Below are 27,403 nucleotides of genomic sequence, written 5' to 3'. Positions count from 1 at the left end.
GTATGGCATGCCTATATATAAATAAGCACAAGATTGTTAGAGATGATCTTAATATGCCTGGTGCACATATTTCCTATATGATAGGCAAATATATTATTTTAACACAACATACCAACATGACTGTCTTTTCCACAACCTAATAGCTAGAATAAAACACTAAGTTTGAGCATCTTCTATATAACAAGGTAATAAACAATATAGATGGCACTAAAAATTATGATATCAATGACAAGGATGATTATATGCTGTATAAGACAGTATTGATATCTGGAAAACCGCCTCCTTGTATTAGCTCTGGATTATATCCAATAATGTCTAAAATTATCTAAAAGTGTTGATATCATATAAAGGTATCTAGTTTCCTAATTAGGAGCAACATATTGTGAGCATTGAATTGGATTTTCAAATTGGGAACTACCTCTTTCTGTGGCTAAAAAGATAGTTTCAAATTTCATGATATTAGCACTAATTCCATACCAAGAAGTCTTTAATTAGTAGTAGAAAATAGTAAGTACTACTGTTTTATTAGTAAGAAGATAAAGATCTGGCACATTCTATGCTGTTTCAACACATTACTCTCCTTTATATATGCCTGTACCATCATCTTGTAGCTTTTTTGCTAACTTTTCAGCTGCCTTTATAAGGGACATAGAAAAAGATAAATGTGCATTGATGCCCCTAGCTACTTTGTTGGCAGCCTGGCAGCTGCTATAAGAGGCTATAAAGACCTTAGTACCTTGGCCTTGCACACAAGATTATTGTTACAAACAACTATTTGGGACAAGAGATTCCTAGGCCACAAATTAATAGCGTCATGGGTGGAATAATAAGAAGAGTGGTAGATATGAAGGAATTGAAGCTGATCAGGCTAATGTCTTGGAATCAAGGAAGACTGGTTAATAGCAGTTCTTAGATTGGACAGAAGTGGATAGCCTAAGGCTTCCCTTACTGTGCTGTAGTTATTTATAAATATGTACAAGCAAGGGCACAAACCAAGTAGTAATGGATTAGAAACGTGAGGTATAGTTGGGAGAAAGGTCCTATGTGTCCTTATATAGATCGTGGTAAAAGCAAAAAAGGTACAGTAAGCGGTTCATAACATCACCCCCCCTTCTAGGCCATCAATGCCAGAGATGGTAGGCAAAAGTTCAAGAAAAACATAAGCAATGTGTGTGGAGTCATGAATCATAGAAGAATAATACTTAGGGCACTAATTCTTGTTGCCCACTGCCGAGCCATGGCACGATAGCCCTTGAGTACAGATGCCATAATACCTCACCTTGTTAGAACCATGTGGGGACTACATCTTAGAACTGAGTCTCTCTTCTCATTGTGGCAGTGAGTACTGGCCCAACAGATTTGAACTGTCATCTGCCCTGGCAGTTTAATATCTTACCTGACAAAGGTCACTTGCTTCAGAGATCATGGCAGCGTTTGACGAGAGGGAGTGCATTAGAGTTACTGGAGTTATATTCAATGGCGGGGGGTCTGGTGTATGTGGGTGGGTGTCAGAGGCCAAAAGTCAGAGGTATGGCTTGAAAACGAGGGAAAAGATGTGTGAACCTATAGACTCCTCTATCGGGGCTGGTGAGAAAAGTCCCTAGCATCGGGTGAAGCAGACCTCCATTTGAAGCTGAAGACAAGGCACAAAATACCACATCCATAGATGGTATATAGTATTCATTGGCAGGAGTGAGGTCATCAGTGGGGTGAAATGTGTTGCAGAGGTATTCAGTATGATTGGGCCTCAGAAGCTTTTTCTTGCCTGCGCTGATACAGGCAATAAGAGTCCTTTCTTGTATCTGTAAGGCCCTTTGCGTATGTCACACAAAAGCCCTTTCTTCTTCCAAGATCTCCAATGCTCTCTGTATCTCTGGCCAAGTGGGTCCTAATATGAATTCTGTGCTTGGCGATCCTTCTATAAGCCCCATGAGGTATGCAACAGGGGCAGTCAAATACAACTTTCTGTCAGGGAAAATGACTCCTTCATTTCCCTTATGGATTAGAAGTGGGGGAGAGGGTGATTAAGGAGGTGATGGCATGGATGGTGTTACTTCTTCAAAACTCTCTAGTTGCCTCCTTGTCTCTTCTTCAATCCTTTCCAGGTTTATGCACTAGTATAAAGTTGAAGCATGATAAGAGGAGTGCCCACCATGCTTGATGGCGGGAAAGGGTTCTGGCCATTGAAAAGTAAAGAAGATTCTTATGGTCTGACCATATTTAAAATAGGTATTGTGTGCCTTCAAGGTAAATGCGCCAGTGGTCTAGGGCATGTATAACGGCTAGTAGTTCTTTATTGAAGATGTCATAATTTTGTTTGGCTACATTGAACAACTTTGATAGATAAGTGACTAGATGCCAGCCATCGCCCGGGACTTCTTGTGACAAGATGACACTTGATGCAAAGTCTGATGCTTTGGTTTCAAGTTGGAATGGTCAGTTCCCACTAGGGTAAATTAGTACTGGTGTTGATGTAAAACAGTGTTTGAGTGTTTCGAATGCTTTGTCCCATTCTTCTGTCCATGCAAATAGGGAGTTCCTCTTTGTGAGGTCATTTAAGGGTCGTGCTATTGTGGCGAAGTCCCTGATGAATCTCTGGTAGAAGTTTCCAAAACCTAAGAAGGATTGTACTTTCTTTAGGTTGGTTAGAGTTGGCCATTTGGAGATTCATTCAACTTTAACTAGGTCCATGGCTATGTTATCTGTGGAGATGATAAAGCCAAGGTATTCAACTGTGTCTACTTTGAATGTGCATTTGGGGGGTTTTAGGAATAGGTCATTGTCCAAGAGTATCTGCATTACTTGGATTGTCACTTGTTGGTGTTTTTTCACTGTTTTAGTAAAGATGAGAATGTCATCCATATATACAGTCATAACTTGTGCAATAATAAGGTCATGAAAGATGATATTTATCATGGTTTGGAACATGGCCAGAGAGTTGCAGAGACCAAAGAACATGACAAGGCATTTGAATAGGCCAAATTTTGTTAGGAATGCCATTTTCCATTCATCTCCTTCTGCAATTCAAATATTATTGTACTCCCATTTGACATCAAATTTTGAGAATACTTTTGCTCCTGATTTTGTGATGGTTCTGATTATATTGTCAATCAGGGATAGGGGATATTGTTCTTTATTGTCCACTCATTTAGTTTTTTGTAATCCTGAACCTGTTTGAGGTCTCCTTCTTTTTTTTTACAAAGAAGAATGGAGAGGCTTGTGGAGATTTAGACACCCTTATAGTTCCTTGTTTTAGGTGTTTCTGTAATATCTCATACAGCTTATCTTCTTCTTGTTCTGTCAAGAAGTACAGTTTGCATCCACTTGGTTCCCATCCTAGTTTCATGTCAATTTTGTGATCCCATTGTGAGTGGTCGGGGAGCCATTATGAGGCTTTCTGGCTGAAAACTTTAGCAAAACATTTGAGGATGTACGTGGGAACTATTTCTTCTATTGTACATTCATCCTTTTTCTTGTTTGCTGCTTCTGCTAGTTTCTGTGACTTGCTGTGGGTGGTCCTGATATAGATGGTTTTAAGTAGGTGTATTTCAAATGGATCTTTGTTATACTATTCTTCATAGAATTCAGAAAAGAACTCTTCATCTTTATGTTCTCTTTCTAGTTCATCTTCTATTTTTGAGTATCCGATGGTTCTTATGTTTCTCCATTGTGGGAGGGTTTGTGCTTGTATACTGAATTTGCATCTGTTGACTAGGCACATTGTTGAACATGAGGAGAGCATGAGATGGTTCTTTACCCAATCAATCTGTGGGTTATGTTCATGTAGCCAGTCCATTCCCAAAATGATGTCCTCTCCTCCTAGGTTGGTGACTAGGAGTTCACATTGCTCATTGTGGTAGTTTCCTTTATCGTTCGTCATTCTTGTCAATAGGCATGCTTTGTCTGTGATCTTTCCTCCCTTATTGGCAGTACCATCCATATTAAATACTGGGATGAGTCTGTTGATCTTTTGAAGTGGTATTTTTTGTTCTTGGCAGAATTGTTTATTGATGAGAAGTCTTTCTGCTCCTGAGTCAATTAGTACCTTTGCTTCAGTGGTTCCCCTTTTGTGTTTCAGTTGCACGTTTATATGCATAGATGATTTTTGATTGGATTTTGTGAGTTGTACAACTATTTTTACATAAAAGGTCTGGGTGGGCCTATAGTACACTAAGGATATAGGCCAGTTTAAAAATCCATATCTGATTCCTTTCGCTTGCTTTGCTTGCTTAGTTCTTGGAGGAGTGCTTCTTGTTCGTCCTACCTTATTTTCCCTATAGGCCTCTGGACCTCTTCTCAGCTAACCTTAGGCTCCTTCTGATGTACAAGTGCATTCTCTCCAAATGTATAGGTTTGGCACGCTGCAAGTCTAGCCCGGAATGGGTTAGTCATCGCCATGCTTCTACCTTCATTCAGAGTTGTTGTCTTGCTACTGCTCTGAGCTCTTGCCAAAAGCACTTTACTATAGCTTCCTCTCTGCTGGCCAGTGTTCCACCAGTTTGAGCTAGGCGGTTCCCCACTTTTCCACTACTCGGTTAAACATGTCCAGTTCCCCCTTCATATACCCTAGACAAAACCCTAGCTAGGCATTGGCTCACTATATGTCATTGTTGATGGTAGTAAAAACATCCACCCTCTGCATGTAGTCTGGCACGTTCATCATTGGAGAGAAGGGTGTGAACAGCATCTATGGCCATGGGTACAACTAAGTTGTTCATGGAGGCAGGGGCATTTGAAGAGTCATATTGGAAGGGGTTGTTACGATGGGGTACAGTGATATGGACCGAGCTTTTTATGCTCTGAAGTTCCCTCCATTGGTTATCAAATCTTCTGGTGTATTTTACCCAGTCGTTCATGGTGGTCAGCATTTCTGGCAGTCTGTAGATCTGTTTGAGAATTTCTGGGTGTATGGCTTGGCAGAAGTAGTCGATAGTGGATTCTAAGTCAAATCCACTTTCTCTGGTGGTCATAAGATAGTCCATGACAAATTCATCTGCTGAGCATTTTCCCATTCTCATGGTAAACAGTTTCTGTCATGCCTTTTGTTCCAGACTTTCGTCTTTGAATGCAGTGGCTAGTTTCTTTAGGAATTCTTTGAATGTTCCCCATTTAGGTTTGGTCTCTGTGGCCTTATATTCTCGAAGTTCTCTGTCAAAGTAGTATTTTTGGGCAAACAGCGAGGCCATTCCTTCTTTTATGTAAGATAGTACCATCAAGATTTTGTCCATTCTTGGTATTTTAACCTGGTTCCATTGAAGTCCTTCAGCTTGTTTCCTTTGTCCAACATTTTGTTGTTTGCATCTGTTACTCCTGTGCTTAGTGTTGGATCTGGGTTTGGGTCTGGGCATCTTGGGTTGCTTAGTCCTGGCTTTGGTTCTGAATCTTTATTGTCTACAGGGGTTAATACTCCTGCTAGGATAACTTCTTCTTCGATATCTTCTTTGGGAATATCAACTGGTGTGTTTCCTGTAGGAATATCGATCAGGGGTAGTGTGGGCCTGGTTTAGGTTGGGGTGATTATTGTTTTGAGGGGTGCTTTTCCGTCTTCCTAGGCTACTAGTGGAGCATCAACAGGTTTTCCACTATCTTGTCCATCTATGTAAACCCAGATTCCTTTCAAATTTCTCCTGATATTTCATTTCCTTTGGAAGTTGTGATGATTCGATCAAGAAAGCCCATGCTAGCCTCAACCTGATCAAGGTTTGAGGATCAAGGCAATATCAGCTCTTTCTGGCCAGGTATCATAAGGTATTGTATAATAGATAATGTCAAGCGCAATTGTTTTGATCATACCTCTACTGGGTTGACTACCAGATAGAGATATTCTACAACCTGAAGCAACCCACACTGAAGTGGAATTGCCCAATCATTCACTCGAAATGTATAGTAACTGCTACGGTCGACGGTCGCTTGTCTTTTGGGACTGCCTAGTGCCATATGTAAATAGCCAGTGTTCTGCTGTGAAGAGAAAAGTGAAGCTGGGGTGTGGAGTAGGATTTAGGGCAATCTATCCAGATGTCGCAAATGGCTGTTTGGGATGAGAGATTCCTAGGCCACAAATCAATACCATCATGGGTGGAATAATGAGAAAAGTGGTAGATATGAAGGGATTGAAGCTGATCAGGCTAATGTCTTGGAATCAAGGAAGACTGGTTAACAGCAGTTCTTAGATTGGACAGAAGTGGATAGCCTAAGGCTTCCCTTACTGTGCCACAGTTGTTTATAAATATGTACAAGCAAGGGCACAGACCAAGTAGCAATGGATTGGGAACGTGAGGTATAGTTGGGAGAAAGGTCCTGTGTGTCCTTATATAGATTGTGGTAAAAGCAAAAAAAGGTACAGTAAGTGGTTCATAACAATTATTAAAGTTGTCATTGTCAGCTAATGCCTGCTACTAGTCAATATAGGACACAATATATAGGTTAGGCTTGGGGATGTGCTATATGCAGCTTTGCAGACCCTGTATATCAGTGTAGTGGTGGAGTAGTGGAACTCCATACTAGGCAGAAAGGAAAACAGAGCTAGAGAATGAGACAAGGTGTGATAAGACTAGACAAGAAAAGGGAATAGGAGGATAGAGAGATTAGGAAGTGACATAGGGTTAGGGCTAGTGTCATAGATAGCTTGTAGCACTAGTGCATCCATGAGAAGCACCACTACCATGCTTTCATTTTTGGCTAGTCTATCTAGTGACAATAGCACAACATCTGGAAAACCACCCCTTTGTATTAAGCTCTAGTTAGTTCTATTTATGCATAATTAAGAATGATTAGGATTAGACATTTTTAGCTTACCCCCCCTCTAAACCTGTTCTAATTAGATGTAATTTTCCTAAACTAGGAATTATTAGGATAGATTATAACTTGAAATTTCGGAAAAATCATAATAAATCAAGCATCACAGTTCTCATAGCCTTCTTATAGAGTCATGTCTATTAGAGCACTAGTTCAATACCTAAACACAGAATATACCTTATAACAAACTTGCCTTTTGCCAGAATTGAACCAACAACCTCATGTATACAAGCACCTAGGACAAATGCTCTAAGCCACTAAGCCACAAGGTCTAATATATAAACTTGGTAATCTAAATAAGTAGACATAATATAGGCAACCTCAACATCTCTGATTTTATTTAACATTTATCTTTCCTCTATCTTATAAATAAATAGGTCAATAAATACCTAAAAAATCAGGTCTTTCAGGATTTAGTTTAAACACCAGCTAAGAAGATAATAAACCAATGGAAAATCAATAATACACTTTATATAGGATAAAAATAAATTATGGCACTTATACAATTTGGACTGAGAATGTGTAAAACTATGATTGAGTGTAATATTCAATAGGACTCTACTAGTATAGACAATGCTACCTGAATTTGCAAATTTGATCAAAAACATGATTATAAATGATTAAGATCCAATAAGAGAAAGGGGTTTTCCAAATAGCCACTAGTAAGGTAGAGGGTGGGGACAAGGGTATATGTATGGCATGCCTATATATAAATAAGCACAAGATTGTTGGAGGTAATCTTAATATGCTTAATGCATATATTTTCTATATGGCAGGCAAATATATCATTCTGGCACCACATACCAATATGACTGTCTTTTCCACAGCCTAATAGCTAGAGGAAAACACCAAGTTTGAGCATCTTCTATATAACAAGGCAATAAACAATATAAATAGTGCTAAAAATTGTAGTTTCAATAGTGATGATGATTGTGTGCTGCACAAGACAGTATTAGCCACTATACTAATAGACAAGGTCTATAAGGCTGCATATAGCATATCCCTAAGTCCAACCCACATGTTATATACTATAATGACCAGTAGCAGGCATTGGCTAACAATGACAACTTTAATGATCTTGTGTGCAAGGACAAGGTACCTAGGTCTTTATAGCCTCTTGTGGCAGCTGCCAAGCTGCCAACAAAGTGGCTAGGGGCATCAATGCACATTTCTCTCTTTCTATATCCCTTATAAAAGCAGCTGGAAAGTCAGCAAAAGAGCTACAAGATAATGGTATAGGCATATATAAAGGAGAGTAATCTGCTAAAATAGTATAGAATGTGCGACATCTTTACCTTCTCACTGATAGAGCAGTAGTACTTACTATTTCCTACTAATAACTAAAGACTTCTTAATATAGAATTAGTGCTAATATCATGAAGTTAGAAACCAATCCAATGCTCACAATGTGTTGCTCCCAATTAGGAAATTAGACACTTTTAGATACTATTAACACTTTTAGATACTTTTAGACACTATTAGATATAATCCGGAGCTAATACAAGGGAGTGTTTTTCCAGATGAATTTAACACCCACAACCTAGTATACTGTTAAGAACACTGTTGAGAACACCACTGAGAAAACAGTACCAGACCACACCCTAGAACACTGCTATCAGAAACAAAACTCCATAGTGATAGCCTTCCCCACTTCTTACCCTGGCACCCACCTATGACAAATCTGGTCATTTCTGCATGACTTCCCTTATAGACATAGACACCAGCCTGCTCCTCTTCTCTTTTACAGAAACAGACTATACCCCTCTTCCATCTTCATTCTCATCCCTCCTAATTAATGAAACTCCCTCATTCCCTTCTACCATAATTAACCTTAATTTACCAATACCCTCACCCTCACCTCTACTACTGCTTACATCCCTGCCTACCCTTATATACAAGCACACACTCCTAACCTCTCCCTCCTCCAGTTTCTCAGACATAGACAGGCCTGACCATGAATACTTGATGCTAACCTCTTCATCCTTCACATAGTTTTACAGTGACAACTATAGCAGCAAGAACCTAGGTGACTTCATCAAGCAAGTCAAACAAGGATTCATAAAGAAAACTACAAATTGCCATAAGGTTAATGGAGTTGGCCAGTACCTAAAATCTGGCAGTTAAGCAGAAAAATAGTACAATGATAAACTAACCCTAGCCAATAATGCCATCTAGAAGGACTTCAAAGCAGCATTCTTCATGCAATGGCCAAAAATCAAGCCTATCCTGAAGGCATGTGCTGAGAAGATCATGGCCCTTTAAGCACATAGGCTAATAGAGATAGAAGCTGTTAAGCTGCTAGGCTTGTCTCATGTACTTGATGCACTAAGATGGGGTCCCTGGGCTAATTGTGACAGCCTAACATATAAAGACTATTGCTTATCTTTGGGCTTATACTAAAAAGTCTTGATTACTGTTAATCCTATCTTTGAAGAGATGAAGAAGATGCTGATTAATAATAGGATGATGTTTGTCAGGGACTGGGAGATCTTCTCTAATACAATAGATGACTTCCAAGGGATTCCAATAGATGACTTGGTAGGCAGTGAGTTCTTGATAAGTCACAGAGATGAGAGGGTGATTAAGGCTGTAAGATAAATCCAGTGCTTTGTTAGACTTGGTATGTTTTAGATGATCTAACAGAGTTCATGATGCATGGGCTGAAGAGAGCCAGATACTGGGTGCAGTGCAGAAATCAAGATGTATATAAAGTGAACAAGCTGATCTTATAAGAAGCTTAGCTCTGCTATTTATAATACATGCTATTTAGGGCTAGATAGAAATATGGTCCTTGCTTCTAAATGCTAAGTAATCCACAGTTATAGTTTGAACTCTATGGCTGTTTGATGTAATTATGTATAATAAGTATATCAAATATCTGTCCACAACAATATGCAACGAGGAACTAATTACAATTAACATCAGTAAGCCACATAAGAGGAGAGAATAGATGAGTCATAATATTGTAAGCATTCATGCATCAGCATATAAATGGTAAACAGCCCAAGTCCAAGTCATATGCATAGCTCATGATCATGTCTTAAGTCATATGCCTAGATGCATGTCAAGGCACAGTCCTAGTTGTCAACATCTAAGTCTATTGTGAGACACCTGACTTTCTCTTCTATCCATATGTACAGCATGTGTTAGAACATGATCCTAACAAAAGCAGTGAAAAAGATGAAAACAAAAGGAATAAAAAAATAAGAGTACATCTACTAGGCAGATTGGGCCCTAGTCCTTGTGAATACAGTAGTTGACATGGATGGCATGCTAATTGAAGGAGTCCAAAAGGACCTATCCTCTAGCATAGCCACCTTTGTCACCAAAACCTATACCACATAAGCTACCTTCATTAAAGCTATACAACAAATCTACCCTCATAATCTACTATACACAAAAGCAAACAATTCTCATCTAATTGCTGTGGAACAGGAACTATGATGCTCTACTCTCTCTTGCCAAAATGTACCAATGGCCACTCTCTAATAAATAATGAAATGCATGTCTATTACCCCTCACAATCTCCTACTACAAATATCTCCCTACCCCCCAAACCAAGGCACTCCCCCCCTAGCCCATTTATACCAAGGCACAAGCCTTCCTTCTCCTATATCATAGCCACAATATGCTTCCAATGCTGAATGCTTAGTTGCATAGCCCATATCACAACTCAATTCCTTCCCTTTTTTATCCCCAGCTGCACATTGGTACCAACTGGGGACCAATCCAAAGTCCCCACAACACATGTTCCAATAAAAGGGACAAGAGCTATACCAAAGGACATAGCAGTTATCCTAGATGCATGCATATATGAAACCATGTTAGATATCATAGACTGAGCTAATATCTATACTATGGGGGACATGAGAATCACAACAAAAAGCAGGAGACTGGCCAAAGCAAGGCTGTTCATCTATAGAATCCAACTACATGGACCTTAGAAAGAAATCAACAGGGTTAAAAGCATATTTGACAATGGTACAATGATCAACACTATTGACAATGACACCTACATAGCCATATAACACGAGGTTACCAATACCATACCCTTCCCACATTAACTACATATGGCCAATAAAATAATAGTTCTGTCCTAAGGTCAATAGGAAGGTCAGGCTATCATCAGAGCTATCATCAGAGATGTCAAAATCATTGCATGATTTGAGGTCTTTCCAAGTAGAGGATCCTAGTCTGTACTTATTGGAAAACCACTGCTCATAGCCTTCTAAGCCAAACATGAATATACAACAGACACAATTGACCCTAGAGAACACCACAGCTCTCTAAAATAAACTTACAAAATAGCAGATAGTATAGAAATAGTACTATCTGTCATCTATCTGATGCTTGATACCAAATAGCACATAACACTATGGGAGGATGATAAATCCCCTTATTAGGGAAAAGCTCCATATTAAATTGACCATAGTTAAGCATAGATATAGCTATATTTTTACCAATTACTATTAAGGATTTTTAGCTTAACCCCCCTCTAATCCTAAAATTATAAGATCCAATTAGACCTAATTAAAGCTAATTTATTATATGGATTTTTGTAAAAATATTAACCAACCCACTTCTATGGTTTCTCTACTACTACTACCTCTTCAATCATAGAGTATGTATAGAGCTTACTAATCAAACTAAAGTCACACATTATAAACTTGCCCATCACTAAAATTAAACCAACAACCTCATGCCTACACACCCTAGACTAGTGCTCTAAACTACTAAGCCACAAGACCTAAATTATTTACCTAGTAACCTAAATATGTTAATATGAATAAGGCAATCTCAATATTTCTGATTTTCCTACATATTTATCTTTTATCTATTCTATATATAAAGGGGTCAATAAATACCCTAAAAATCAGGGCTGATATTTGAATTTGGGCACTAGACAATGGTATAGTAAACTAAAGAAAAATGAGAAACATAGTTTAAATAAGATTGTAGCACTTACACAATTTGGATTTGAAATGTGTAAAATTGTACTTGGATTGTAGATTCCAATGGGACTATAGTAGTATAGACAATGTCACCTTTACTTTCAGATTTGATCATAAAGTTGATTATGGATAATATATTCTAATTAGCTTAGACTAGTATTTTGAATAATTAAATCTAATTAAAAGAGGAGGTTTTTCCAAATGTACCACCACTTTCCTTCCCTCCCACTATCCAAAAGCTAGCCTATGGCCATGCTACTGCCTTTGATGCTGAAGTCATGGGCCTTACTATTGCCCTACATCATTCCACTCTTATTTCCAATGCCTCCAACATCATTCTTTATGCAGACAATAAAGCTGTACTCCAATTCCTCTTAAATCTGTCTATGCATCTCTCACAGATATGTTTAATTCTAGCCTGCCAACAGCTTTGAGCATGGCTCTTTGCCTCCCCAACCAGATGCCTTACAATAGCATGGTGCCCTAGACATGTTGGCATTGCATGTCAGGAACAAGCTGATATGCTAGCCAAAGCTTCTATCCAAAAGGAACCCTCCTTGTTTACCTCAGCCTCATTCCTCAAACAATCAGCCTATGTCACCATGCCCCAAGCCAGGCAATTCCTTATAAAGTCCACAAAATATAGTGGTCAGGACTTCCCATGCCAACCATCCTTTCACAAAGTGTTTTCTACTAAAAGGAAAATTCTCACCCTGATTGGGGGGGAAAATACATTGGCCACTCACACTGTGCACCTCATTCTAAATCATGGTCCCATAATCAAGTATAAATTCAGATTCCTCCCTTTTGGAGAAACAACTTGCAATTGGTGCTAAGAAACCCAAACTCAGACCCACATTCTTTTTTGGTGCACACATTACTAGTGGCCTCCTAATTTCACTATAGCTAAATACCAAGCCAGCATGAACCTCATTTATAAGCTTATTTAATTCCTTCACAACAACCTATTTGCTTTTACATTCAAAGATGCCCCACTAAATGTAGAGGACCTTTTACCATAAACTACATCTTGTCTCTCTGCTCCTCTTTTTATCCTTTTTGCCCACTCAAGCAGGGCAGATTTTTGGGTCTTAAGTGAACCCTATATAAGCTATGTACTTACGAGGCACATTCCCACTCTCTTTTGATAGCCACCACTGGCCTTATGCCACATGGGATATAAATATGTTGATTAAAAATAAAAATAAAAAATAAAAAAGACATTGTCAACCATTGCTGACAAATGTCGGAAATTGCCAGTGATTCCTAGCAATTGTCAGTAATTGTCGACAATGTCCGACAATTGATGGCATTTGCCGGGAATTGCTGAGATTTGTTGAAAACAGTTGTTTTTGAGGTAAAAGTTTTGATTTGTCCGGATTGGTCCTTCATAACTTACTTGGTGATATCCCACTGATGAAGATCATAGTATTGTCCGATTGTCTACACAAGTTGTTTTGAGGTGCCTTGTTGACCTCCTCAAGTGGTTTGATCAGGAAAAATTCAGGCCACTCTTCCATTCCAACGAGCATAACAAGGGATATCCCGCAGTCAGATTTTTATTCTAAAATATTGATGTCTTATGATGGCAATTGCCCCGGGCAGATTCATATTTTTCCTCTAGCAACTAGATTCCGTATTCAAAAAGTGTATGCACACGCCTTCTCATTCTTTCCCCTCAATCACAAATGATACCGCAGCCATGAGTTGAGAGCACCACCAATGAGCACTCTTCACCCTGTGTATCCCGGCCTCAGCCGTGTTCGCAATTTAGGTTCGAAGAGGTCGATAATTACCTGCCCCCCGCAAATTCCATGTGTCTGGTATGATATGATCGTTGGATTTGCTCTATGGCTTGCACGCTTTTGCACTCTGATCAAGAGTTGCATGGTTCACAGTACCATGTACTCAAAGGTCAAAGGTTTGGAGAGTATGTTCGCCGGGTACAGATAATAATACTTGGAAAAGATATCATGAGGATGCGTATGACGCACGAATACATTGCCTATGGAACAGAGAGGAATGAAGTGCTACACATAATGTGGTGCCAAGAACTAGGAGAGATGGACACATAGTTTACATACACCAGTGCCCGATTAGGATGATACACAGACCCCACCATCGTACACCATATTCCGTACAACGTGCTTCGCTCACACCACGCCGTTCCCTAAATGCCCATACGGGCCATCCGTCGACCCCACGCCCAGCACCTGAGATAATAGCAACTGAACCCTAAGCCGGTCCTCGTCGAGCCTCCGCATCTCCTCAACCCACCGTACCTCCCGCTGTTCGTAGATGCCCCCGAGCGCGGACAGGCTCCCGAGCGCGGCGTCAAGGGCGCGCCGCAGGTCTTCCTCCTTCGACTCATTGCTCGCCGGCGACCCGTCGCGTGAGGAGGAGGCAAGTGACAGCCGCTCGACGAGCGACGTCACTTGCGACTGCGAACGCACGCGCGCGGCGGTCCGGCGCGAGGCAAGCTGGGAAAACGCGCCGCGCAGATTCGACATTTCAGCGGAGCGCGCGAGAGACGAGTCGCGGCGCAGGGCGCGGGATGTGACGGAGTGCAGCTTGCTCGAGTGCGATGGCGCGGCGAGCAACACGAGTGTCGTGTCCGTCTCACGATCGAGGGCCTGGAACTAGAGGCGAAGAAGAGAACGGGTGGTGTCAGTGATCCGTATCGTAGGGTCGGACTTGCCTAAACGAAACGACGAGACTGGAAAGGGAAAAAGCTAAAAAGTCAAACGGACGTACCGCGCGCACGAGTGTACCCCAGTGAGACTTCCACCTCCTCCTTCGCTTATCGGGATTGGTAACATAGTCGGTATGGTATTCCAATTGCAACAGGTCGTCGCCCTCGCCCTCCTCTTCCATCTCATCCTCATCCACCCACTCTCCCGTATCTTCGCTCCCCTCCTCTGTTGCCCACTGAGCACCCTCGTCCACATCCCGGTCGTCTGCCGTGCCCATCGTAGTCGTCGTCTTCGCCTCTCCCGCAGTCTCCTCACCAGACGACAGCTCTGGGCTAGTCTCACGCGGCTGGGTGCTCTCCACCCGAGGGGGCGGCCGAATCTTTTGCCGCACCTTGCCCGCGACTCCGCCTGCACCCTGCACGCGCAAGTTGACCGAGCGCTCCCGCCTCTTCAAACCCCGATGCCTCAGCACCGGCGCCGAATCAGGCAGCGGCAGCGGCTCGTGGCTCGGGCTCGACCGCATACTCGCGATTTCTGCCTCCGCTTCCGCAGAGCGCATGCGCCCATGCGGCCCAAAGCCGCGCGTGCTCTGCAAAAACGGCCACGGGTTGTAGTTCGGCCCAGGGAACGGCGTCGACGACGGCGAGAGCGAGAGCGACGTCGCGTCCGAGGCCATCCCGCCGTTGTTCAGCGCATAGATCTGCATCTGCAGCGCAATCTGCTCCCGGATCACTGCCGGATCATAGTTTGCCATGTCGAACCCCGTGCCCGTGCCCGCGTGCGAGCCAGCATAGCCTGGCCCCTCGAGAGACTGCTGGGCGTACCCGCGCCGGATGTGGCCGTATGGGTAGGGGTAGGGCGAGCCACCTGGCGGTGGCGCAGGGCTGTAAGGTGGCAGCACGGGCTTGGACCTGTTGTGCGGGCTCTGCATTCCCGAAATGAGCGGCGAAGGCGAAGGCGCGGCCGTCTGGCTGTGTGGCGTGGGCGGGATCGGTGCGCCTGGCCTAACGTGTTGGTGCGCGGAAGGGCCGCGGCTCGACGCAGGCGAGTACGGGTAATGCTGATAGTTCTGGTAGTACGACGCCGCGGGGTCGTCGAGGAAGTGCTCCGACTCGTCCGCGTGCTGCGCATGACGGAGGGACGAGAGCGGCATGTCTCCGGGGTGACGCGGGTCATAATAGCTCTGCGAGTGCGCGCGCTGGTGGAGCGTGTGCGGCGGAGGCGAGCCAGGGTCCGTGATACGCAGCTTGTCGATTGTGTTTTCGAAAACGGCCGCGTCGAACGTGCGCAGCCCAAGCTGGTCAGTGGACCCGTTGCGAGCTCGAATGCGGGGGAGTTGATGCCGACTCGGCGATGCCGCGCGGGCAGCAGGGAAGTTTCGGTCCATCGGCAGACTGGTCACAGGCGATCGCGGGGTGTACCCATCATCCTCTTGATCTCCACCGTTTTCACGTCCACGGTCGTCCTCTATGTGCAGATCTTGCTCCAAACGGCTGTGGCTGTGACTGTGAGTATCCTCGCGGCCTGCACGACTTTGCCGCCCGTCTACCTCGCGGCGTGGATCGTACCGCTGCCCGTTGCCGTCGGGATGCAAGTCAGACGAGGGCGCGGGGGAGTGCCGATGATACTCATGTTCGTCGGGCTCCTGATGGACATAGTCCTTCCCAGTTCCCGACTGCGCCCATCGATCGCGCGAAGCATCAGGCGCCTCGGCCGGCACGTCTTCTTCAGGCTCCTCCTGTACGGGTAAAGACTTGTCCGGTGTGCGTGCTTTCGTGGCTTGCCCTGGTGGGGTCTGATTAGGAACTTTGGATGTACCTAGGGGAACCGTCGCATTGGCATTGGCAGTAGGAGGCGTCTGACGGGAGTCCGTGTAGGGAGGCCCGAGTTTGCGGATGGCTGGTGGCGTCGGAGCGCGCGGAGGCGAGTGAGGTGCATACTCGTACTGCACATGCGACAAGGCGTGTTCGGGAGACCCCATGGGCGGGTGGAACTGCAGAGACTCGTCGCGAAGCGGGGCCTGATTCTGCAACGGCTGAGGTTGAGGCGGCAGCTCACGCTTGACGCTTCCACGACGCTGAATACTGATCTCCCTCTCCCTCTCTCTTTCCCTCTCCCGGTTATCTCTGTCCTTGTCACGCACGTCCCTGCGTCCCGCCATCACCCCGCCTCGCTGCCCACCCTCCTGCTCTTTGGTGCCATTCCACTCAGCCGCTCGCAGCCTCTCCATTACAGGGTCCTTCGGTGGCGAACCCGACTCAAAGTGTGCCTTCGGGATGGAATTCGACGACGCGCCACCCGCGTAGGCGACGCCCGAGGTCCCTGAGAGGTCGGGAGGCTGGTGCGTGTTCGGCGGGGCCCCGTAGGCGGTGCCACTGGCCGAGACGTAGTGCGCATGTTCGATCTCGGCCATGAGCCGGTCGGTCATCTGGAAGTTCTCGATGCCCATGAAGGCGGGGACGGGCACGCGCGCGATGGGCCGCACGAACGACGGTTGGGACTGCGCTTGGGCCATGTAGGGGTGGATGTTGGACTGGCTGAGCGAGTGCTGCGGCGGAGGGGGAGGTGCGGTCGTGTGGTGGATGTTGGGCTGGCTCATGCTGTGCATGGGAGGCGGAGGTGGAGTGATGTGCTCGGGGCTGCCGTCGTGTGGGCTGTTATTGTTGTTGCTGTTGTTGCTGTTGTTGTTGTAGGTCGGCGAGGGAAGACCACGTGCGGAGGGTTGCGATGGGCCCTGTGGGTTGGGTGGTGGCGAGCGTTTGGACTGATAAGAGGAAGCATTGGAGGTCGTCGGACTCGGCTGCTGTTGAGCGAGCTGACTTTGGTAGGAGACGGATTGGCCGCGGATTGTCCTCTGGCGCTCACGGAAGGAAGGTGATGGCGTTCCTTCGCGGGGCGAGATGTTGGACCCTGAGAATGTGAAGGGTGAGCACAAGTGCGATGGCGCCGATAAATAATCAAAAATCGCGATGAGGGCGCCGCAGTCGCCGACTTGCGTCTCATGAGATAAAGCATCGCACGGGATGTGCGCGATAAAAGCTTCAAGCACTTATCGCCGCACAGCATCGCGAACGTGGAGTTGAGGGGCGGGCGCCGCGAGAGCGACATCACCGTCTAGCGGATGGAGGGCGAATTTGGAAAAAAAGAAACAAGAAGCACCTTGTGATCCAGGGTGGCCTTGTAGTTTTCTGTTCAACGGGGGCGATTGGGTCGACATGTGTGCAGATAGCTGCGGGGACGGGTGTGGGAGGGGACGGGGTGGGTGGGGGGAGGAAAGAGCAGGAGAAAAAGGTGGGCGGAGCGCGTGGAAGAAGTCGAACGGTACAAGTAGCGTGGCCTTGACCAACTCGCGTTTCCAACGTGGCTCTGGTCATACAACGGCGGAAGTAAATAGCGGTGGACAACGAGGTGGATGGCCAGGTAAGGAAACTGCCTCGAGGCTGATTACCGCACGCCGCAGAGGCGCTCGGTCCGGCTCTTCTGGCGCGAAGAACGCGGGGTGCCTTATTTTCCGCATCAGCTAGACCGTCTCCAGCAGAAGATGAATGGACAACACCGAGCACGTCGCGCGGACACTGGCAGCGGCGACGAGATGAACGGCTGTCTGCGAGTCGACGCTGCGTACCGATGACTCAGCAGGCCCAGCAGCCCAGAAAACAAACACGCAGCACTCACGCAGCGTCCATATCGATTGCGATGGTCCCTCCGGCCCCAGAAATGAGCGCATTACTCCCCGCCACGGAGCGACTCGCTCGAGTGCCTTCGAATCCGCGCATCGGTACATGCCGTCGCAGGCTCTACTCTGGCGCGATGGGCCATCGCGCTGCGAGTACGTCAAATGGACCGTGCTGACACGCGTCCGCCGTGCACTTACACGTAGGATTACGCTCTACCGCGGTGCAGAATTGGTAGAAGGCTTCAGAGACAATGATCTTTTCCTTGTCGTCCTGGCGATGCTCATCGGACATGGTTGAGGGGCTCCACCCACACAGGTAACAAAACGTCAAGATTCAGGAGACTGATAAGGAGGAAGGCGATGGGACATCGGTGAGTCCGCCGCGTCCTTCTTGTGAAAACAACAACTGAGTCAAAGAAGAGAGGGCGTTGAAGTAATGGGCACCGCTAAAGTATGGGACTGCGTCATCCATCGAGGGAGATCCAGCGCTTCGTTCCACTGACAGATTGGAGATCCTCGAAGCAGTCTGCATTCATTGTATAGACTGCCCGATTTGATTTCAAAATAAGCCCCACAATTATTCAATCCTTCATCGAAACCCGAGGATCCCCCTGGATTTCCGGGTTCAGGGCTATTATGGGAAGGGTAGACTCCAGGGGACGGCGCAGCATACGCGTCCACCGTCGGCGCGTCGCGTCACGTCACATGTTCCCGCCCTACGCTTGTAACACTTTGCAGCACACTTTTCTCCAATGTCCATCTTGAGAGGAATAGAAACATCAGTCACAGTCTACAGTACAATCACATTGCATTCGATACTTCTAGGATTCCCATTCGTGCTCTCCACCTCAGCCCCTCAACAGTTGGATCCCCTATGAAGCATATCCCCGCGCCTTGAAGTCGAGCAGGCAGTCCCTGATCAACTCCTCGAGCGGCCGGTGCTTCAGCTTCAAGATCCTGTCCGACTTGGCCGTGTTGTAGTCGATCAAGTGCGTTATGCCCTTGGTGGACCCGGGGTTGCCCTTGACGATGCTAGTGAGGGGAGGCGGCGATATTCTGTTCGCGGCGTCGACTGGATACAGAGTCAGTCGGGGAAGGCGATTCCAAACGCCCAGTAGACGCACCGATTTCCTGCCAATAGAATGCGCCTGATACGCAAGACGCAAACGTCAGCCTCGGTCCTGTTCAAATATGTCTGAGAGAAAAAGGAGCGCGCACCTGCGCTCACGATTATGCGCTCCCCAGAGGCCTCCGGCGTCTCTGCCGCAAGCACATGCGCGTTCGCGAGCTCGCGCACGTCAATCCATGCGCTGCCCAGCGTCTTGAGCGCCGCATCGTCCTTGACGCCCTTCACAACTGTGTTGAAGAACTCCTGCATAGACGTGTTGAACGCGGACATGCTCGTGACTTCATGGATGGGGGGCTACGAGCGGAAAAGGAAGCATGCAATAGTTAGACGTGCCGCACTCTCATCGGCGGATATGCTTCGCGGGAGACACTTACGCCAAATACCTATTTGCAATGAGATGCGCGTGTCAGGGAGTAGAATAAAGGGAAAGATACAGAAGAAAAGACGCACGTATGGAGGGTTGAGCACAACGAGGTCCCACCCCACGCTCGTCTTGTTCTTCTCGTAAAAGTCCCAGGCAGCTGCAGGCCGCGCCCCGGCGATCGGTCAGGCAGCTATTCGCGAGACCGGCATCGCATTCGGCGCACCTTTCTCCGCGAGCGTTTTGGAAGCACGGTAGATCGAGATCGGAAGCGCGTTGGCGCCCTTCTCCTTTACCTCCTCGATCGCGGGCTCGTTCCACGAGGTCTCTTCCCATACGGCGGGCGTCGCGGACGGCTTGAGGACCGAGGCGCACGATGAGGTAACGACGATACGCTTTACGGAGGATCTGGCAGGACATGCGCAGGTCGGATCGAGGCGTGTGAGCATGTGCGATCGTGAAGTGAATAGGGCGATCGACTGCGCACCCATGCTTTTTGGCAGACTCGAGCATCCCGAGGGTGCCTTTGGTGGCTGGGACGATGAGATCTGCGCATTTCATGGGTCGTCGACATTCAATCGTACGAACTTGGAGAGGAGACGAGAAGACGCACCATTCGGCTCTTTGAAGTTGAAATGGAACGGCGAAGCCGTGTGCTCGATAAGATCGACGCCCTTAACGGCCTCGTCAAACGCACCCTCCTAACAACACACAAGATCGCGCAGATATTCGCCATCAGCACGCGTCCCAAAAGCACCGTATCTGTCAAGATACCGGGTCTCGTACGACGCACCTTCGTGATGTCTTCGACGATCACGACCTCGAACTTATCTCCATGCTCCGCAAACAGTTTCTTCAGATGCGCGCCCTTCGCATCGGAACGCACCGTCCCGCGAACAGCGTATCCTTTCTCGAGCAGCGTGCGCACGACCCACGCCGCGATGTATCCGTTCGCGCCGGACACGAGTACCTTGCTGGGGGATGCAACGGCAGGCATTCTTGCTTTCTTTCTTTCGAGTGTAATTGTAAGTATGCGCAAGTGCGAGTGCGGTGAGATTGAGAAGATAAAGACGGCGATGAGGAATGCCAGGCCTCTTTATATATTTGGCAGACGGAGCATGATCCCGATTGCCGTGCGGGGAGCCGATCAAGATCGGCATGACAAAGAACTCCCAACGTAGGGTTGGGACCTTGTTGGAGGCTTTCTAACAATCTTTCTCAGTCTTTCTCCAGGACGGCACGTCCATTCAAGCGTTCGGGGTACGACTCCTTTGCAATAGAGCCCGCAATATGTTGAAACCACACAGCTTCCCATATGAGCATATTTGAATGCTCAAGAAAGTCACACAGAAATTCTCAGTGCATGTTTCGGATGACTTACTGGACACGGAATCAAGTGGATACACCATGATTCGCTGTCGAGCGTTCACCATGACGCACTGACTCCGCCTTGTCAGTCAGAGGGCGGAGCAGAAAGTGGGTGCAGACCTGCATTGTAGGTAATAGGGTATCGTTGACGAGGAAGGCGGATACCTCGGTTCGGTCATTCAAGAGTCTGCGAGGGCACCAGCTCTCTGACTGATTCCCGAAGAGCGAACGTACGTACATCGATTGTTTGAGGGCGGAGGTAACTCAAGAGTAGCACGTATACTTCGCGATTCTCGCTCACGAATCGTACCTGTGCGTGCACCTTTCTCTGCAGGCGTCTTGACGTTGGGTGACGCGTCGCGGCCCTTCTCCGCTACCTTCACAACTGCAGATTCGTTCCACGAGGCCTCCTCCGGGGAGCATCACAGGCGTCACCATGATTGAAGCGCACGATGCAATGATCATGATGCGCTTCGCAGCAAATCTGGAAATAGACATCAGCATAGGTTCATCTTTTGGTTTGCTGTGTAATTATGCTGCAGTCTAACGAAGCGGGAGCCATGTGCGCCTATGTGCTTTCGCAGATTCGAGCATCCAGATTGTGCCTTTGGTGGCAAGGATAATGAACGTTGCACGTCGACAGAAGCCAAGTATCGGCCAGATTTCGAGATATCGCAGAGGCGGACGTATAGTCAGGTTCTACGCCATTGCTGATACGACACGGTGATACGGTGTGTTCGATCAGGTCAACGCCCTTGGCGAATTCGTCAAATGTTCCTACACACGGATCTTCAGCAAGGACGCAGAAAATTCCATCATAAGCATGCACCCGGGATTTCCAAGCTCACGTAATCTAGCCTGATCGATGTAACTTGCACCTTCGTGTTATCTTCGACGACTATGATCTCAAACTTCGCAGACAGGCGCGCCCTTCGCTTCGGAACGTACCGTCCCGCACACGGTGTAGTTCTTCTCTAACAGCGTGCGCACGACCCAGGCTGCGACGTATCCCTTCGCGCCAGACACGCGGACCTTGCGGGAGGGAGCGACAGCGGGTATGGCACTTTTGAGCACAACAAGGTCACCGGGGATGCAGAATATGGGTCACGATGAGGTGATAGGAAAGAAGACCGTGCGGAAGGTGGGTCTGTCTACGAGGATCAGTGGTCAAAGACGGAAGGGACGTGGGTACGGTCTCGATTGGGTAAGCTTGTGTGCTCATGCTCGAATTTTGATCACTGCGAGCGGAACAAACGATTCGAAGGGTTTGCGACTGGGCTAACTACCAAGTAACGAATAAGTCGCAAGTCAGTCAACCCGGTAAAAGAAGCATGTTTTTCGCAGCATAAAGGTTCACGTACTAGCTAACTATACCGTTATTTGTGACAGATCTATGAGGTCCAAGTAGAATGTCAGTTTTTTGTATTTGACGACATCGTCGTCGTCATTGTGTACGCCCCTAACAAGACACGTGAAGTGGACTCGTCGTACCTCGTCGCGTGCATTCATCGTTTGTCGATAACGCATTCGGAATTGGTGGTCTCAATCGCAAACCTTTGGTATACCACGATTGCTCTGTCCCGAAACACCATTGAGCTGGCGATTCAACATGTCATAGAACACAATATCGGTGTTCGTGCTTGCCTTCTGGACAAGGCTCAATGAAAGTTGGAGTTGGCCAGCACATAATCATATGTGTTCCCCTGGTCAGTCAAGCACCTGGACCTAGAGATATCTCTTAAGACTAAGACATTCAGAAGAGAGGTACAAGGATTCACAAGCAGTGATTCGAAAGAGTGATGAGCAATCTTGAGCAACGGGTTCTGCCAGTACCGTTTCTGCCGCGTCATGTGTTCTCGGTCATTGCCGATATTGAAAGTCCGTTGGCCGAAAAGCCATCGGCTTCTGTTTCGTCTTCGTCACTTTCGAGAGCCAGATTCAGCAACCACTGTCCGACAAGACCATCGATGGTGTTCTGCCCACGGAGTAACATTGCCAAGTCTCCCGAGCCTTCTCACCGCTTGGTGTATCATTTACAGAGTCAAGCGCTTCGGGTGCTTTCAGGCCCATCAATCGGTAATATCGCATTCGAATGTATTCCAGTATTCTGAACTGGGAATGCATCTTCTGAGCCCTGTGAACCCTCGGAAATACTCTCGCATCACTCAGTTCGGCTCCGTGGGGATGTGTATGACTCGATCTTTCCGATTGACCTGGCGACGACCTCCATCTTGAAGTCATACACACCGCACCATGTCCACCTACAAGAACTTCGCCGTTGCTGGTGTCGGGAACATCGGCAGATTTATTGCTGAAGAATTGCTCAACCAGAAAGCAGCTGGGAAAGCGAACGAAATCGTCATCTTGACGCGCAAGGTAAGTCCGCTGCGAATGTCGCCGTCATGGTGCCCAATGTCAACTACACGGCTCACCACGGATTCCCCGTTCACATTCAGGGATCAAACAACGCTGCAATTGAAGCGCTCGCCACCCGCGGCGCCAAAATTGCCGCAGTGGACTACGACTCTGTCTCCAATCTCGCTCTCGCGCTGGCCAATGTAGACGTTGTCGTCTCCGCGCTCGGCTACGCTGCAATCTTCGCGCAACAGTTGAATCTCGCATCTGCGTCTAAACTAGCCAACGTCAGTCTCTTCGTCCCATCACAGTACGGCCTCCCCGACCGCACTGGTATCCCGAGCGAGGATGCGCTAAGGGACAAGCTAGAGGGCGTCGCGCTGTCATCGTTCTTCGTCGGTGTGTTTACCGATAGTCTCTTCAAATATGCGTATGTATCCTGTTATCTCACTGCGGCAATGTCGAGATCGGAATGGTGTGCTTATACATGTATTCCGCACCCATGTAGGACCTTTGCCGGTCTAATTCTGGAGAAGGGAGAGGCTGTGGTCCCTGGAGATGGGACGCCTTCCATTTCGTTCACAGATCGTCGCGACGTCGGACGATACGTGGCGTACGTTCTTACGACGCTGCGTCCATCAAACCTCGTAGACCGACAATTTCGCATTGAGGGTCAGCGCGCCGTATGTCCTTTTCTCATACATAACGCGTCAAGAGGCACCATTGAGGCTGATTTTCCGAACAGTCTCTGAACGCAATCATTGACGAATACCAGACGTTCACAGGAAAGACAGTGAAGGTGACGTACCTAGCGACAGAGGACCTGAAGGAAGCCCTGAAGAAGAATCCAAACGATGTCATAAGCGCTATTCGATTGGCTTGGGCCACGGGCAAAGGTGTAGTGGGAGAAGAGAGCGAGCTGGCCAACTCTGAGTATCTAGAGTGGAAGCCGAAATCAGTGCTGGAGTCCGTTGTCGGGGCGCTTTGACAAATTAACAGTCCACAATTTATTTACTTTGAGTCTTTTCTGTCAATGTGGTTGTGAATACAACGTGCAGGTAGTGCTAGGTAGTGCTTCAAAAAAAATACTCCAGCATGAACTAGAACATGATTCGAGCGATCCCCCGGTCACCACTCCTGACCGCCTAGGTGAGCAAATATGATTCGAACTGATAACTACCCGAATCCTCAATGCCAAGGTAAGTAATACATACATCAAAGTGAACGACTCTTCGCATGGACCCACAAAGGTGACAAAGCACATAAGGCCGGTGGCAGTGACCACCATCAACATACGATCAACATGCCCATTGATCCCGTTGATAGACGTTCACAATGACTGCTCCTACCTCAATGTCTTTGCAACAACAACAACAACAACAACAACAACAACAACAACAACAAGCACATCAGCAGCGTTCGGGTATTATTTCGAACGTGAACGCACCGTCATCGTCGTCGTCGTCGGCGGCGGCGCCACCGCACGGCAATGCGCTCTATATGCAGCAGAGCAATCATGGCGCCCCTGGACCAGCATACTATGTCGCAGCTCAGCAGCACCAGCAACTGCAGTCATACCATCGGATGCTCGCAGCTGCAGGTGTGATGACTCAAGGGGCGCGTCCCCCACAGGTGTATCAAAGTGCACACCAGCCCACAAACAACCCCCCGCCCCCTTATTCGCACGGTCCACAGCATCAATCACAGTCGTACCAAAGCTATCTTCATCAATTGAACTCTAATGTGGCAGCAGCGATAGCCGCATCTGCTGCATCGGCATCACCCACGCCTAATATCGCGGTCGCGCGTCGTCCGTCGGTCCCGACCAATGTAAGTGTACTCCTTCTGCTCATGATTATGCATGTTTTTCATTCTTCTGGGAAGTCTCCCACCACCACGAACCCAGTGCACATACCAGCGCCCACACCTACATCTCCGTCTGCGCCGGTGCATCCGCCTCCGCCTGTCCCCATTCCCATCCCTCGACCTGCTTTCGCTGCCACCATCGGCTCCAGCCCTACTCCCCCACCTGCAGTCGCCGGACCCCAAGCAACCTTAGCCCAAGACTTCACGTCTGCACTCGACCTCCTCCAGCCGACCAAAGCCCTGCTTGACCAGACATGGGCAACCGCCATCGCCGCGCTTCAGCGCGAATCCGATGCACGGAAAGAGCTGGCAGCGCTCACACAAGTACAAGAGGCTACCCGTAAGGAGGCCAAGTCTGACGAGGAAGCTCGGCGGATCGACGAAGACAGGCAGAGGTTCAAGGACGGTCAGGCGAAGCTAGAGGAGGAGAAAGCAAAGCTGTTTGGTGAAAAGATGCGGCTCGAGGAACTGCGTGCGATGGTGAGAGCGGAAGGAACAAAGTTACTAGAAGAGAGGAGGGCCCTGCACGGAGAGATCGTGAAATTCGGGGAGGCGAAAAAGTCTCTCGAACAGGAGAAGGTCAAAATTGAGGAGATGAAATCGCAGGCGGAAGAGGGGATGAAGAAATTGGAAAGTGAGGAGAGGGCTTGGGTAGAGAAGAGGGACAAGCAGGTCGAAGTCGAAGTCGAAGAAGAGCGGACCAGGATCAACAACGAGAAAGCTAGGGCGTTGCAAACGGCGAGGCTGGAGGATGTGGCAAAGAAATTGAACGAGGAGAAATTGAGACTGGATGAGTTGCGGAAGCAGCTAGAAGAGGAAGAGCTGAAGGTCAGTAAGGCGAAGGCGGACCTCGAGCAGGAGCAGACGAAGTTGGAGGAAGACAAGAGCGCGTTGGAGGCACAAAGGATACAGTCGGAGGAAGTACGAAGGGTGAATAAACACGCAAAACAGCGATCTGAGACGGAAAGACAGACTTTGGAAGCGGAGAACCAGGAGCTGGAGGAGAAGCTAGGGACGATTCAAGGCAAGCTCTTGAAAGCCTTGAAGGAGATCAAGGATCTAGAGTTCGATGCGACTTCCTCGGCGACGGCCATGGATGATAGACTCAAAGCGGAGTGCCAGGAAACGCTCAAGGCCAAGGCACAGGCTAAAACAGCGGAAGAGGCAAAGAAGATGGTGATGGAGCACTGTCAACGGCTGCGCACACGCCTCGAGAAATCCGAGGCGGAGAAGACCAGCTTGTCCAAAGAGCTCGAGAAGCATCGGTCAACTACAGGAGCAGGTACGCCCACCGTCACCAAGCAAAACACAGGAACTCGACCAAACTCTCTACCACTTCTGTCGCTACTGAAATCCCAATCACCAGCTACGCGTGAGTTCTTTCTCCCCTAATACGATTACGTTCTCGTTTCTTCCACTGGAATGACATAACTTCAAGCAACGCGACCGACAGCTATCAAGTCGCGCTCGCGCTCCACTGGGGACGTTCAATCACAGGAGGTACAGAACGCGAATTTGGTACGAAACAATTGACTCTCTTCCTGTTCTCGAATTCTTATTAACCTATGTAGTCCAACGTGTCAGCACCTAACCGCAAACGGACAAACATCGGAGAAGCTACCTCAAAGGTCATAAGTCTTGTTGATAGTGATGATGAGTTACCTAGGAAGCGTGTTAAAAACGATCCTACTCCCGCCATCAATTAATTGAGAATGAAGAGTGAGTTTTGCCCCGGCGTTTTGCCAGTGGCGGCCGGGAGGTGTGTAACTTTGCTGTTTGACTTCGGCAAGAGTGATTGCTCTTGCAACTTCTAATGGCTATACACACGACAATACTCACGCTCCATTCATTCTGGATTAAATATTGAATATCCACCTTTTATGAACAAAAGCGTTGCGAACAGAGCTACATTTGATCTATCAACAGAATTTATAGGAGTTCCACACGTCATTCAAGTTCGCGACCTCCCACAAATTGCCACAGAAGACTATCAGCTGGCCCCCGATCCTTGCTCAATGGAGTATACGATCGATGCATGTCTTAAAAATTGTGTGCGCTGAGCCTCGACTCTGCTACCGCACATCAACGGTTCCTCGGATGCGACCAAGCAGTCCCATCTTGTTACTTCTTCCGATAGTCGATGCTACGGCCTGAGCGCCTTCCCTGATTTCGCCAAACGCGCCGAATGCCCTCAACCGAATCTGGGCT

At 47.4% G+C, this 27,403-nt stretch overlaps 6 protein-coding genes across 6 annotated transcripts; 2 read left to right on the top strand and 4 right to left on the bottom strand.

Annotated features, from left to right (window-relative positions):
• Positions 1-3,757: 3,757 nt before the first annotated feature.
• HETIRDRAFT_244220 (uncharacterized protein) lies at positions 3,758-4,060 on the bottom strand (the record flags this gene model as incomplete). The annotated part of the gene is made up of 1 exon (XM_009546132.1): positions 3,758-4,060. A coding segment is annotated over one exon (303 nt), but the record flags the coding sequence as incomplete, so codon positions are not given.
• A 444-nt stretch (positions 4,061-4,504) lies between these two features.
• Positions 4,505-4,982, bottom strand: HETIRDRAFT_103290 (uncharacterized protein; the record flags this gene model as incomplete). The annotated part of the gene is made up of 2 exons (XM_009546131.1): positions 4,505-4,566; positions 4,634-4,982. 2 exons carry the CDS (start codon positions 4,980-4,982, stop codon positions 4,505-4,507), a joined length of 411 nt encoding a protein of 136 aa, XP_009544426.1.
• An 8,918-nt stretch (positions 4,983-13,900) lies between these two features.
• On the bottom strand, positions 13,901-15,194 carry HETIRDRAFT_312776 (uncharacterized protein; the record flags this gene model as incomplete). Its single annotated transcript, XM_009546130.1, has 2 exons — positions 13,901-14,386; positions 14,502-15,194. The coding sequence occupies 2 exons, from the start codon at positions 15,192-15,194 to the stop codon at positions 13,901-13,903; spliced, it is 1,179 nt and encodes a 392-aa protein (XP_009544425.1).
• Positions 15,195-18,842: 3,648 nt separating this feature from the next.
• Positions 18,843-20,656, bottom strand: HETIRDRAFT_439355 (uncharacterized protein). The gene is made up of 9 exons (XM_009546129.1): positions 20,400-20,656; positions 20,220-20,307; positions 20,094-20,154; positions 19,833-20,014; positions 19,696-19,766; positions 19,620-19,628; positions 19,335-19,539; positions 19,241-19,264; positions 18,843-19,188 (listed from the first exon to the last, which is right to left on the bottom strand). Exons 1-9 carry the CDS (start codon positions 20,601-20,603, stop codon positions 18,989-18,991), a joined length of 1,044 nt encoding a protein of 347 aa, XP_009544424.1. The 5' UTR covers positions 20,604-20,656; the 3' UTR covers positions 18,843-18,988.
• Positions 20,657-23,198: 2,542 nt separating this feature from the next.
• On the top strand, positions 23,199-24,317 carry HETIRDRAFT_473515 (uncharacterized protein; the record flags this gene model as incomplete). Its single annotated transcript, XM_009546128.1, has 4 exons — positions 23,199-23,350; positions 23,431-23,759; positions 23,838-24,012; positions 24,075-24,317. Exons 1-4 carry the CDS (start codon positions 23,228-23,230, stop codon positions 24,315-24,317), a joined length of 870 nt encoding a protein of 289 aa, XP_009544423.1. The 5' UTR covers positions 23,199-23,227.
• Positions 24,318-24,664: 347 nt separating this feature from the next.
• HETIRDRAFT_116921 (uncharacterized protein) lies at positions 24,665-26,901 on the top strand (the record flags this gene model as incomplete). The annotated part of the gene is made up of 5 exons (XM_009546127.1): positions 24,665-24,929; positions 25,083-25,159; positions 25,214-26,477; positions 26,649-26,713; positions 26,767-26,901. The coding sequence occupies 5 exons, from the start codon at positions 24,665-24,667 to the stop codon at positions 26,899-26,901; spliced, it is 1,806 nt and encodes a 601-aa protein (XP_009544422.1).
• Between the last annotated feature and the right edge of the window lie 502 nt (positions 26,902-27,403).

This window comes from Heterobasidion irregulare, assembly GCF_000320585.1.
Source record: "Heterobasidion irregulare TC 32-1 unplaced genomic scaffold scaffold_03, whole genome shotgun sequence".
Classification (NCBI taxonomy): Eukaryota; Fungi; Basidiomycota; class Agaricomycetes; order Russulales; family Bondarzewiaceae; genus Heterobasidion; species Heterobasidion irregulare.
This window is presented reverse-complemented; position numbering and strand designations above follow the sequence as displayed.

Coding starts and splice junctions, on each gene's coding strand:
- HETIRDRAFT_439355 (XM_009546129.1), bottom strand. CDS start 20,603: ATGCCTGCCGTTGCATCCCCCAGCAAGGTACTCGTGTCCGGCGCGAAC. Junction 20,015..20,093: donor GAGTCTGCCAAAAAGCATGG/GTGCGCAGTCGA, acceptor ATGTCCTGCCAG/ATCCTCCGTAAAGCGTATCG. Junction 19,189..19,240: donor ATTCTATTGGCAGGAAATCG/GTGCGTCTACTG, acceptor CTCTGTATCCAG/TCGACGCCGCGAACAGAATA.